This window comes from Ochotona curzoniae, unplaced genomic scaffold (assembly GCF_017591425.1).
Source record: "Ochotona curzoniae isolate NIBS_2020 unplaced genomic scaffold, NIBS_Ocur_1.0 scaffold_4506, whole genome shotgun sequence".
NCBI classification, from domain to species: Eukaryota; Metazoa; Chordata; class Mammalia; order Lagomorpha; family Ochotonidae; genus Ochotona; species Ochotona curzoniae.
Genome location: NW_024467119.1, coordinates 77018701 through 77032797, shown reverse-complemented (window position 1 = coordinate 77032797; position 14097 = coordinate 77018701). Strand labels below are relative to the sequence as shown.

Sequence of the window (14097 nt, the reverse complement as noted above, 5' to 3'; positions counted from 1 at the left end):
GGGACCCTGCACCCGCATGGGAGACCTGGAAGAGGTGCCTGGATCCTGGCTTTGGATTGGCGCAGCATCGGCCATTATGCTCACTTGGGGAGTGAATCATCAGATGGAAGATCTTCCTCTCTGTCTCTCCTCCTCTCTGCATATCTGACTTTCCAATAAATAAATAAAATCTTTAAAAATATGTGTTTATAGAAGACACAAAGCCCCAGAAATCATTTATCATTGCAGAAGGCAGATTGCTTGATTATGAGACAGACTAAATAGGCAAACCTCAGACAGGGAAAATATCTTCATTTAAAAAAAAAAAAGATTTACTTGGATTCCAGCATCCTATATGGATACCGATTTAAGTCTTGCCTGCCCTACTTCTGATCCAAATCCCTGCTCATTGCCTGGGAAAGCAGTGGAGCAAGTCTTCCATTTGTTGATTTGCTCACTAAATGACTGCAGCAGCTAGAGCTGGACTAATCCAAAGTCAGGAGCCTTGAAAGTTCTGCAGCTCCCAGTGTGGGTCATCCACTGCTGCTTTCCCAGGTAAATTAGGAAGGCAGTTCAGAATGTGAAGACACCAGGACTTGAACAGTGCCTTTACGGAATGCTAGCCTTGCAGGCAGTGGTTTGACCCTCTGCCAAAATGCTGACTTCTGGTTCTATCTTCAAAACATTACTTGTATCTAGTATTATACACAAAAAATAAAAAGATACCTCAATAAAACAAATGCTTAGAAGATGTGATTAGGGGCTTTTGGAAGGCATAGATAGTCACTTGGTGCATGACTGTGTTCATTGTTCAATCTTGGGAAATAGCAGTGAGATTACTACACACCCACTGCTCTGTCAGGTGCATTTGCAGAAAGCTGAACCGGACGCTGTTGTAGCCAACAGGTGAAGCAGCACTCCAGCATGCGATGTGCACATCCTGACTGGTGGCCGGGCCAACCCCTAGTGCTAATGCTTTGTTAGAAGGGTTATGATCTGTGTCTTTTCATATTGAACTACCTCTTTAGTCCAAGCAAATATCTTTTTTGCTGGATTCCATTTGTTATGGCTTATTTAGAGACATTATATCTTTGCTTAGTGATGAAATTGCTCTATGATCCCCCCCCCCCTTTGAAAGTCTATCTTGCTTTTTAAGTTTTAGGCATTAAATTTGTACTGGTTTCATAAATGTGCTATGTTATTATCTTTTTTATTATCCCTCTGGCTTAGAAAGATGATTTTAAGTTATAGTTTAAAGTTATAGGTTAGATAAAGGTCAGCTTTGAACCTATTATTGAGGGCCCCCCAAGGGCCAAATCATTGAACAGCCCCACATTGGGAGTTAGGAGTTCAGCATATGTTGTAGGAATACAAACCTGCATTCTGCAAAAAGCATCCACATTTTTGTTCTTAAAATAGTTTCTTTCTAAAGTGAACTATATAATAAATTCCAGATCCCTTAGTGCTTGTGAGAAGGCAGCTTAGTAAGTCTGCAAGATGGACAAGTTGTGTCAACCTTGATCAGGGTGTGTCCAAATGCCCCACCAAGGACTGATGCAAAGCCCATTTTCTAACATATGTGGAGATCTGTCTTTTCTATTCCATTTTACGCCCAATGCTAGAAGCAAGAAATGGGAGTGAATTTTTACTTAAGCTGTTAATTCCCATCATTATCTTTGATCTATGTTTAGATCAACTCTATGATGTACCAGGTACTCTGTGATTAAAAAAAATAAATGATATGTATGTAACACTTGAGTTCATGTTCAGAACCAGAAATCCACACAGACTAGAGTTCAGCTTAAAACAAGCTTTATTGGAAGCGCTCCTGGGTGAGGTTCATTGGTCCAGAACAGATAGTAGGCCAGAAAAGTCACATCCAGGGGATACGAGGGGTCATTTTTATCGTGAGATGGGGTTTGGGGAACAAAGGAATGTGCCTTATATGGTGCTGTGGAGTGCTGTAGGTTCCCTTCAACCTTGGTGTATCCGTACATCGCTGCTGGCTGATGAGGGGCTGCCTTCTCCAGGTGCAACCTTATCAGCCACCCTTCTCAGCCTCCTCCTAGGCTGCCCCTCACTTATCCCAGCTGGGCCTTACAATGCACTGACTGCCTTTAATGAATTCATTGCTGAGTGAGGGGGACATTATAAGTACATGGAGTTTCTAGTAAACCTGTTGTATCACAGTAGTGGGGAGTTGAGCTTGGGGAGTCAAAGGTCTTTGGAAATGTCATTTTGGCCATTTACTGTGTTGGAAATATCATAGATCAGCTTGGAGCACAGTGTTAGAAGTCTGGTATCCTTGGCTATGAAGGTACGTGATATTTAACTAAATTATCCAGTCTTTCTAAAGTCTGTTTCCTCATTTATGAAATGATAAGCACAACACCTATTTGACAGTGCCACTTTGAGGATCAGCTGATAGAACTGAAATGGAGCACTTAACACAGTTCTGACTAAATAATGACCTTTATTTAAATTGTGTTTGCTGCTGCTACTACTGCTACTGGTATTATCTGCTATTCCTGTAATCCAGCCACTCTCACCATTGCCTCTACTGTGTGCATTAAAAGAGGTTACATTCCTGGTGAAAGACCAACAGAAACACATTAGATATGTAAGCATGAAACAGCACATTATGGTTGAAAATATGTATATTTCGTGGTATAACTGGAACTTAAGATTCATAAATGAAAATAGTCAAGGATGATAACTTACTGTGTCGGTTTTGGCAAATATGACCAATAGCAGAAGGATATCAGTAGTAATAGGGAGACAGGAATCTATTGAGCTTGTTAATCAGTGAGAAGCCAATGAGATCAAAAGGAATGAGATCCAGGATTTACAATGACTGCAAATTCTGTATGCTTTTCCTGCTGTTTGTGTCACTGTCTACCAACAGACAATTGTGGGAAAATAATGAGCTCTTGTTTAGACATTAAATTTGAGAATTTGGGGCCCAGCATGATAGCCTACTGGTTAATTCCTTGCCTTGCATCCACTGAAATCCTGAATGGGCACTGGTTCGTGTCCCGGTGACCCCACTTCCCAACCAGCTCCCTGCTTGTAGCCTGGGAAAGCAGAGGAGGACAGCCCAAAGCCATGGGACCGTGCACCCTCATGGGAGACCCAAAAGAAGCTCCTGGCTCCTGGCTTCAGATTAGCTCTGGCCATTGAGTGAAGCAGCAGATGGAAGATCTTTTCTGTGTCTCTCCTCTGCATATCTTCCTTTCCAATAAAAAATAATAATAATAAATCTTTTTAAAAATTTTGAGGGTTTAGAGGACTCTGTGGTAGAACTTACCTTGTTTAATATAGGGGCTAGAAACTGTCTTATTTCTATGTCTTGTATCCCCGTGTGTTTATAGAATGAAATCTGTCAATGTTAAGTATGAAGACTGAGAATTTAGCTACTCTACTAAAATCTAGTTGGAATACACTACCAAAGGAAAGCTGATGTAGAAATTTTTGAGAAGTGTGAAGGAAAGCTGTATATACTCTGTGATAATCTTTCTCTTAGTGTTTGAGAAGACATAGGACCCATTTAGGTTTTTTTTTTAAGATTTATTTTATTTTTATTGCAAAGTCAGATGTATATATATATAGAGAGAGGAGAGACAAAGAAGTATCTTCTGTCTGATGATTCACTCCCCAAGTGACCACAACGGGCAGTGCTGCGCTGATCCAAAGCCAGGAGCCAGGAGCTCTTCCGGGTCTCCCATGCGGGTGCAGGGTCCCAAGGCATTCTGTCCTTGACTGCTTTCCCAGGCCACAAGCAGGGAGCTGGATGGGAAAGGGAGCTGCCGGGATTAGAACTGGCGCCCATATGGGATCCTGGCACGTTTAAGGTGAGGACTTTTTAGCCACTAGGCCATGGCGCCGGGCCTTGGGACCTATTTAGTTTTTAGGGTATCCACAATAAATTTGAAGACAAGGAAGTCTTTGATTGGTTTAACTATTTTAGCAGAAATGTTCGTTGAATTTTCGTGTGTTTTTGATGTACTTGTCTGGTTTTGACACCTGAGTAATGTTAATGTCAAGAATGAGCTGGCAAGTATTTCCCCCTGTCTGTTATTCTGATAAACTTTGCATAGAGTCAGTACACTAAACTAGTTGGTATAATTTGCAATGGGGCTTTCTTTATGGGAACTTTTTTCCTTTTTTTTTTTTTTTTTAACTTAAGGGTAAGATTGAAAATGTAACTTCATTTTCTTTAATAGGTTTTCATGTTATCTATTCTTGAGGGAGCTTTGGTAATTTCTGTCTGTCAAGACATCTATCCATTGCATTAAGGTTGTCTTCTTTAATCTACTCGGATGTTCCTGATACTGGCATTTCTAAGTGTTGATGTTGATTTGTGTTTTCTCTCTTATTTCCTGCTCAGTCTGCTCAGGGGTGCATCCATTTTACTGATTATTTTTTAAGTATGGTTTTTCTTGGTTTCATTGAATTTTCAAAGAATTCATTGTTTATTTGAAAGACTGAATGAGGGGAGCATAGAGGAGTGGAGACAGAGCACAAGAACTTGTATCTGTTGACTGTTACCCCAACTCGCAGTAGTGATTGGGCCTGATCCAGGTCACAGTCAGAAAGTGTACCCTGGGGTCTCTTATGGCAGGCAGTGGGCCAAGTTCTTGGGCCATCTCCTGCTGCCTTCTCAGATATAGAAGCAGTGTACACATGTGTACATATAATTTGAATAGGTTCAATTTTCAAATGACTGGGTTTCAGTCCAAAACATATTCGTGATTGTATATGTGTCTTGCACTTGAGTTCTCTAAATGTCAGTTAGCTCTTGTTGGTCAATGATCTTATTCAGGTCTTCTACATTTTTTTTATTTATTAATTTTCATCCTACTAGTGAGAAAGGAATATTGGAATTGGTTTATATTGTGGATTTATGTTGCTCCTTTCAGTTCTCTGCTTCCGTCTCTTGTACTCTAAGATGCTGTTATTCAATCTATAAACAAGACAGTTGGTGAGATAATCTGGTATCATTAAAAGAGTTTATCCCTAACAATATGTTGCATGGAAAATTTTTCTCTGTATTTCCTTCTCTGAATATATCTGCCTTCCCAATAAGATGGATAAATCTTAAAATAATAATAATTTTTAAAGTTCTGTTTTGGTTTCCCATTCTCCCCTGCCACCTAGTTTTTTTTCTGCTTGCTTGCGTGAGTACCTTCACTGAGTCTTAGACTGTGGGTGGTTTGTGAGTTGGAACTGCATCTCACAGAGAGTTTCTTCTGTTTTCCGGGATTGTGAGTAAAGGTTGACAAAGGCCAGCCTCATTAAAGGCTCCGGTCCAGTATGCTGAGCAGTGGGCAACAGTAAGAACTTACGCACTGACAGCCGGTTACATCACACAGCTTACTTAAACTATATTCATAAAGTTTCATAAACTACAAATCCTCTAAGGAGAAAGCTTTATTGATAGTTACATCTAAAGTCAAATGTGAGCATCATGTTCAGGTTCATGTTCTGCTGTGGATGTAATTGAAAACTTGCACTGTTCATTTATAATCAGTGGGCACCAAGTAAGTCAGGGATGTCATGCATGGCAAGAAGAAAGTTGAAAACATTAAGAAAAGAAAAAGAATTGGAAGAAAAGAAAAGGTGAAAGGCCTTTCATCTAATAGTCAATAAAAATTGACCTGGAGATTTTAAATTTTAAGTATCAAGTTCTGTGTAAATTTTTTGTTTCCATTTTGATTTGTTTGTTTGTTTACTTCTCTGCTATTCTTGAAGGCAAGGGAAAAAAAACCCCAAACAGATTTTTTGAATGTTAACAAAGGTTTACCCATTAGTTTGTTAAAATAGTTGAGATGTCAGACAGTTTCCTCTGACTGGAGAATTTTGTTTAAGTAGCAAGAAAAGGCTATTGATCCCAATGTGAGTTAGAGACAGTTCATAAAGGAATCATGGTCATGGAGTAGAGAGATAGCATATGAAATATTTCACTGTCTTTGAAATTAGTCAGTAGTATTAGTTCAAGTTTAAGCTTATTTTTAAACAGAGTAGAGAGCTTGTGATCATATCATCAATGTTTGGAATAATAGACAAAAATATGTTATAGCTTGAATTCAGCATGAAACTTTCCCAAGTTTCCAAGAAGTAACTAAGAATATTTTCTAAAGGGAAAAATCATAATTTATGATTTTCCACATACCATTCTTAAAGAGTTAAGGATAAGTGCTTTCAAGGCAAAGCAATTTGCATATTGTTCGTATTAAAACTACAAAAGTCAATTTGAATGTAGAAAGTGTCCATACATTTTGGGAAAAAGCCAATTTAGAAAAACGTCTAAAAAAAAGCCTAGTTAGAGAAATGTCTTTGTTGGGCTTATTTCTAATTTGAAGAGCATAGATTAATGCATAAATGGTATGCATATTTGTGTCCTACTTGTCTTGTTAATTAAAGATTATTGATTGCTGTAAGGTGCTGTTTGGATTAGGCAAAACTCTGTTGGATAAAGGTAATAAAAACATGTTACAATGTCAGACTGTCTTTCAGCAACATTCTTACTAGATGAAAATTTTATATGAAAAATTCTGTTTTATGCATATCAAAGGTAATTCTGTATCTCTAATACTAAAAATCAGATGGTACCAGTTGACAGTGTGTGTGCTAAATCTGGCATATGGCTTTGTTTTTGTTGTGCTTGGGTTGTAAAGGGTACCTTGAACCCCAGGCTCCTTGATTTTAATTCAGATACTTAAGTTCATTCTGTTCCTTCTCTTTGAGTTTTACAGATCAAAATCCAGGTAGCTTGACTTCAATTTGTGTATTTAGGTTCTGCTCTTGTTCAGTGAGTCTCACACAGTTCTTTACCTTGTGTGCTGCCATGAAAGGAGAAATCAAGTGTACTACCCGTCATTGATAGTGCTGCTGAATATCCTTTTTTTGGTATAATTTAGATTCTGTTTTCATAAAAATTTGTAGGTATTACAAGAACTGAGTTTACAGTGAGTTGGCAAAGAAATAAATACTTTCTTTGTCTTTTTCATTGCTGCATTTTGCTTTTGACTTATTAAGCTATATATTCCATTCCAGTTCGGTGGAGATGGCTTTTATGAAGTATCATTTAGAATGCAAATTGTTTTTAAGCTGAGGAATATTGAAAATAAAACAGAACCAAGTGAAGAGTCTGGATTATTTACAGGCCTGGAGCCTAAAGGTACATCACACTGGCACAAATATTAAATTATGAAATGGGAATTTCAGTTTGCCATAAATCTGTCCGCTCCAGCAGCTCCAAGTAAAGTAGTTTTACCCATCTAAAGCAACATCAATTTGCCAGTCCGTGCTTCATGTATCAAAGAGCGTCCTGTGAAAATATCAATATCATTGGTTAATATAAATGAAATTAATTTTTAAAGCTGGGCTAAAGGTTGACATCTGAAAAATTGCATTACTTTGCAGAAGAGAAATTTCTGTCTTCTAGTGAAATTTCAGGTCATGAGGGCAAGTAATTTTCACAATCTTCAATGGGAGCCAGTGAAATATGAACTTCATTGTCACCTAGCCCCAAAGCGATAAGATAAAATGAGCTGATACATCATTTGCTGTGGTTTTATCATCTCCCTCAGTAATTGGAAGAGAAAACACAAGAGCGTGTGTGTTTGTGACTTCCCCTCCCGCCCCTCCCAGCTGCCCCATCCTCCACACCCAGGCTAAAGCCATTTTAGCCCAATCAATACAGAGGTCATAGAATGCATTTTATTTATATATTTTTAATTTTTCATGCTGACTAAAACTGCCAGGCAGAGCATTAGAGTAATGAATATGTTTAATTGAATTTGTCACCCATGAAAACGCTGAGGCGAATACCATACTACATCGTAGGACCAGTAAGCAGGAGGAAATGACACTGTGGAGACCAAAAAGAGTGAATGACTCATAATTAATTTAAAAGATTAAATTAATTTTATACTTCATAGCTCTCACTTTTGTTATTATCTTGTCCTTTGTGAAGTTTGGGGACGCCATAGGTTTTCGCGGGTATAGATGTAATAAAAATTTACCATCCTGAAGTTTCACCGGAAGCAACTGAACGTCATGCTCACATGCAAAAGGGACTTCTGAAAATTTTTCTAAATATTATGTCTTTAAAAACTTAAAACTAAGGTTCGTGCTGATATAAATCATTAAACCATAATTCATTATTATTAGAGTAAGCTAGTTACTGTTTTCCGATGTCAAGTTTCAGAGAAAACTATACAAAAGTAAAAAAAAAAAGTTACCATAGTGATCCAGCTGGAAAATATTTGATTAAAATTACTTTATACTTATTTGTTCAAATAAAAAAACTATAAATTATATTTTGCTTATTAGGTTTAAAACATTTTTCTTGACATAAATGTAGCTATGAAGTTTAGAACTAAAATTTTAAATACCATTGTTGTTGCATATGATCTTTATTCTATAACCAAACTCTCAGAAATTAATATGGAATTGTCTGAAAGAATGAAACTGTTTTGGAAATTAGGAGCCAATTGAGATATGGTTTACTAACCTGGTTTAAAAACTAATGATAGTATTTTAAAAAATCTTTTTGATTGAGAAATTCTTTTTGCTTATTTTTTAAGTATAGCACATATTATCACCCTTTAGTATTTTCTCTGTTAAGGATTTTGGCAACTTCTAAAATTCTTTTAGGATAGCTTTATTGTCTTTTAAACAAAACTTCCTTTTCACTTATATAAAACATACATCACTTTAACTTTTTCACTTTTAAAAAATGCTCACTATTCAATAAGAGTACCATTTAAGTTTGAAAAATAGATGTATATTTCTACTTTTTTTCTTTAGTGAGGATGAAAAAACCAGACTTGTGTCTGGATAGATTGATAAGCTTTTGCAAATTGGATGGATACTGAGAAATTGAGGAGTATTTTAAGGATAATGCAGCAAGGTGAAAGAATTTCTTACTTAGCATAGTGTCTGTATTATAGAAGGAAGAATGTTTGTATTGTTTGGGGAAAATAATATGTTCTTTTTCAGAAGGCACAGCTTTGAATAATTTTCAGGAATTATGTTTGATTTTGTAATATAAAGAATCAATTGCAAAGAGTCCATTATGTGTACATGTATATTATATATATGCAAGTATATCTGTGTGTGTATGTGTGTGTGAAAACACTAATTTCCTTTGCTTCTCGCACCCTTAATGCAGCCTTACCTAATAAACCAGCTTTGTTGAAATAGGCCATTAAAAAATTAAACTTGAATTCAATAATAATAATTATAAATGAAGGTGGCAAACGTTCAAAGAGAGGGCTGTGGATGCAGGCTTTCAAGCCATTCTGGACCTGGGGTCATAACTGCAGAGCAATGGTAATGATACCGTTTCCATAGCAACTGATTCATCAGCGGGCTAGACCTCTGTCTAGGGTGCTGTCAGCGTATGTAGAGTTTCAGTGAACAGAAAGTCCCAAAGAAGGGTCTGCTTCCACCTAATCCAGTTTTAATTGAACTCTGGAGACTTTGAAGTGAAGCCTCGGACCAGGCATATCCTGTTCCAATCAGAAATGAACCTCTCTTGCCTAGCCAGGCCTCAGCTGCTTTTCAGAATGGACACCTTTGCCTAATGAATACTTTGAAATATCATATCAGTTTCAGCTAGTGTTTGTTTAGGTGAGAGATTCTTCATTTCCCTTTTCAACTCCAACTGGCTTGACTGTAGCTGTAGAATTTCATTTTTTAAATCCCTTCTTTCAAGAAAAAAATGAGACTCGTGTTTTTGTGCAGAATTTAAAATTTTGATATCTGCAGCATCCTGAAATAATTTTCCTGTCCTGTTTTTCTTTTCTCTCAACTTTAAAACCTTGGAAACGACTTTAAAAAGTACACAAATATTCCTTTATATCTGAAGTACGTGGAGCAATTCTAGATACTATCTGTGTTTGTTTGTACTGCTTGCATAAAAACTTATGCAGAGATGGTTAACTTCAAAACAAGAAGAACAATTGATTGTGACAAAACCGGAAGGTGGGGGCAGGTGGGCTTGTACATAGGAATTTCAACAGTATCTGTCATCCTTTCATTAGTTTTTAAACTGTATGCAGTAACATTTGGATTTTGTAAGGTTGAGTAGTGAGTGCAAGGGGATTATGTCATTTTATTTGGCTTTGAACATTTCTGACATTTGGTAATAAAACAGATTTTACAGGAGCATGACACTTGTTATATTTCAAGCAGATCTTTGAATAACCATACTGTTTTCTAATGGAATATAAATTGAATGTTGATTTAGTGTATATAGTTCTGCTAATAAATGAAGTACTCTAGAGTGTAATTGAATCTTTAGTTGCATGACCATGCGTTTGCAATGAATAGCAACTTTGCTATTAACATCACCTCTTATTTTATAACTTTGCAGGTATATGGGGTAGACTGTAGTCCTGTGTGTGTGTGTGTGTGTGTGTGTGTGTGTGTGTGTGTGATGTTCCTAGCAGATCTCAAAGCTTGCAGGTTTCTTATTGTTTTCTCTTGCTTTCCTCCTCTTATAATCCAAGTGCAGGAAAACAAATGTGGATGAGTTGTAGTTGGACAAATATTTTAACCTTTTTTTTATGTATATCTATAAATGTGGTGTGGACTTTTGGTTTGGAAAACCTGAGAATAGGCCACATTCTGCCACTAACTTGCCAGAGTAATTTGTATTAAGTATGTAACATGTCTGGGCCTCATTTTTCTTAGAAATAGAATAGTTTTGAATGTTGATTTATAAGAGTTAGAGAACATATATTAGATTCTGTAATATTTGGTAAATCCAGGGTGGCAAGCTCATTTGTCAATGGAAACTAGGCAGGTGATAGCAAGTGAGTTAATGCTTATTTCATATTAGTAATGAGGGAAGTGGAACTGTCAAAATGGAGAGTTCATGTGGCATATGGATTAAGGTTTGCCACAACTTTCAGTTTTTCCTGAGAAGCCAAAAATCAGAATATTTATGTCATATGCATTTTTTTTCTCAGTATTTTAAGCTACCTGACCTTTTTTGAAAGCATTGTGTAGGCCAGCTAGAACAGTCATGGAGCCTTCTTGTTCCCACCTGCAAGTGCATGAAATCAAGTCGCAACCTTGGCTCCTGCCTGCATCTCCCTATCAGAGCAGACTCAAGCATTCAAGTCCCTGACACTAACACGGGAGACTAGAGCTCAGCTCCTGGATCCAACCCATCCCAGAACCCGTCTTGTGTGCTTTGGGGGAATGAACTAGTGAATGGGAAAGCTTTTTCCCTCTCTCTCCCCCTCTGTCTATCTGTGTGTCTGTTGCTCTCTTTGCCTCTCAAAAAGTGGATATATAAAAAAATACCATACAGGCTAGGCAAAATTAACTTAGGCCATATTAACTCAGGTCATTGATTACAATATATTTTCATTTCACTCAATCACTCAGGGAAAAAAAAAAAGCTACTTCTGGTTAAGTATTTTCCAATACACTAGAAATGGAGTGGATTCAGACTCTACTCCAATACAACTTATATGCTAGGGTTCTAGTGCAGCAGAGGCTATAGACAAGCCAGTACAACTACAGAAAGTGCTAACCGTCACGAAGAACAGCCTGAAGAATTTGGGCTGAGGTGTGGATTGTACAGATGCTCTGAGCAGGTGACACTGAGCAGAAATCAGAATCTGAGAATAAGCGGACCACGTGGAGACTTGGGGGCAGAGCATTCCAGGCAGAGGGGAAAGCAAGCACAACCTCGGGGCCCCACAGCGGAATGAGTTTGGCTCATGAGAAGGATCCAAATGTAAGGCTATATAAACAATTCCGAAGAGTTTATTTTACATGTAATGGGAGGTCACTGGATGATATACAGGAGTGGTGTTATCTGATTAAGAAAAGGGTTGTTTTGTTTTTTTCGTCACTGGTTGTAGATTTTAGAGGTAAGAACAAAAGGGAGGCCAGATGGGGAACCACTGTGAACCCTTGTGGTGTACACTGAGGCACGGTGCCTATGGTCACAGTGAAAGAAAGGTATATATGCCAGTTCTGCTTTTTACAAATGTCTGGAAAGGCAGGTGTTGGGCCAGGTGCTAAGAAGCTGCTGAGGAAACACTCACCCCACGTCACAGTGCCTGGCTCCAAGTCCAGCCTTGTGCTGAGATTGACCCTGAGCACCAGCTGGTAGTGGCTCAAGTCCTGTCCCCTCTGGAGACCTGGCTCGAGTTCCAGAATCCTGGTTTTGGCCTGACCTAGCCCTGTCTGTTGGCAGGCTTCTGGGGACTGAACAATGAAGGCAGATCTCTGTGTCTCGACTAATATGAAAATAAAGAAGTAATTTTAAAATGTCTTGGTTGTATTACTAGACCTTTTGTCCTCGCTGAACTTCTCTTGGTCCTTCACACTTGCTGGTTGTGTGACTGAGTCAGCAGGATTTCTGTCAGTGCAGTCAGAACTGAAAGCTCATGTGATGGTTGTGCTTGGAACTTGCTTACTTTTGGTTTGCAAAAAACACTCCGCCTTAGAACTGTACCCATTTTCCAGATCCGGTCATGTTGGAAACAGAATCATTTCTGTAGAGAAATGGAAATTCATACTTATTCAATTAATGAAGGGTTTTTTCCCTCTGGGAAATTGCGTTTGAATTTGAAGAATTTAGATTTGCTTGTGTTTGGGATTTGCAAAACAAAAATGATTAGAAACAGTTTGTGAAATGACAAATTCTTGGTATTCATTGTTTTCCTTTCTTCTGTTCTCCTTTATTCTGCCTAAAAGATGATTTTCAAAGATGATTTTCTTTATGTTTTTTGGTGGTAATTGCTTCCGAAAGCTGTATCTTCATTTTTGGCCTACTTTGCTTGCCTAGGTTTTCATCATCTTTCGATAGCAAATGCATCTTACTTTCTTTATTAATGTTAAACTGTACTGGCTTAGAGAAATGCTGAATCTAGCATTCCCAACACTATTAAACTTCTGAAATGAACTTTTTGAAAAAAAAGAAAAAAAGCTTGACTAACAAAGCAACCAAGTGGCTTAGTAGTAAAGACAGGATTACTTTGAATTGGCAAAGCATTTTAAGCAACTGTGTCTGTCACACGGGATGACAGGAATTGTAACAAGTTACTCGGACAACCACATCCTCCATAGAGAGATTATGCTGAGTTCATCTGCAGGTTTGTATTGAGCCTTGGCTGACAAAATGACACTTAACCTCATACAGTCCTTACGCTTTCTGAGTGACTATGTGCTTAAAAGTGAGCATGCTTTGGGAGTCAGGAACTGTCCTGTGCAATATAAAATATGCAGAAAGTTCTGTCGAGCAAATTATAATATTGGATGAAACTGGATTTTATCTGTGTCCTTGGTAATCTTTTGAGGTCTTTTTTAACAAAATTACTTTTCACACTCAGTTGATACAACATATATTTTCTGAGAAGCAGTAGATTGTATAATTGTTTTTAGACATTCAAATACATATTTATAATTTAATGCTTTATAATCTGATGCTACTTTTTCATTAATATTCTTTTCCATAAATTATAATAAATTTTTCTTTTTTGGTTTTGGTTTTCCCTCTGAACTATTAACAGTAACTATTAAATTCTTTTTTTTTTTGTAGAAATTGCTGTTCTTCGAGGGGCCTTTTCTGCTTTAATTCTTGTATTGTCACTTACTGGGTATTATTGTTTCTTCCTTTGCTAGATCCTGGCCTATACAGAGGGACTTCATGGAAAATGGCTGTTCTCAGAGATACGGTCAGTTTTTTCTCGTCGTTATCTGCTGCAGAATACAGCCCTGGAGATCTTTATGGCCAACAGAGGTAATGTGTTGCACAAGGACCTTGTTACACAGCTGACTTCCCTCCTGCTAGGACTTCAGTCGGGCGCATACAGCAGTGTTTCCAATTAGATGCCTTGTTGTCATCTCCCCTCTCTCCTACTGACCCCGGATGTTGTACCACATGCATTGGTGGTTTTTTTCCCCGTGATCAATTTTAGTTCTGTTTATTTCTTTTCTGGCCATATTACTGATTGTGCAAAGCTTTATAAATATGAGGAATAAGTATCCATCTAGTGAGTTAGGGAGTTTGCATGCCTTTGGCATTGCTTGGATGCTTCGGCTCCTTCTGGAAGGTGGTTGCCTTTAGGGCCAGGCAAGGATAAG

General features: G+C 37.8%; 1 protein-coding gene across 4 annotated transcripts in view; it reads left to right on the top strand.

Moving 5' to 3' along the window:
* The window catches only part of LRBA (LPS responsive beige-like anchor protein), a 633639-nt gene that overhangs the window by 423917 nt on the left and 195625 nt on the right, over positions 1–14097 (top strand). For all 4 annotated transcript variants that reach the window (XM_040967344.1, XM_040967342.1, XM_040967341.1 and 1 more), the window contains one exon: positions 13636–13753. In XM_040967344.1, coding sequence (XP_040823278.1) covers positions 13636–13753 — 118 coding nt within the window. The remainder of the gene's footprint in view (positions 1–13635; positions 13754–14097) is intronic.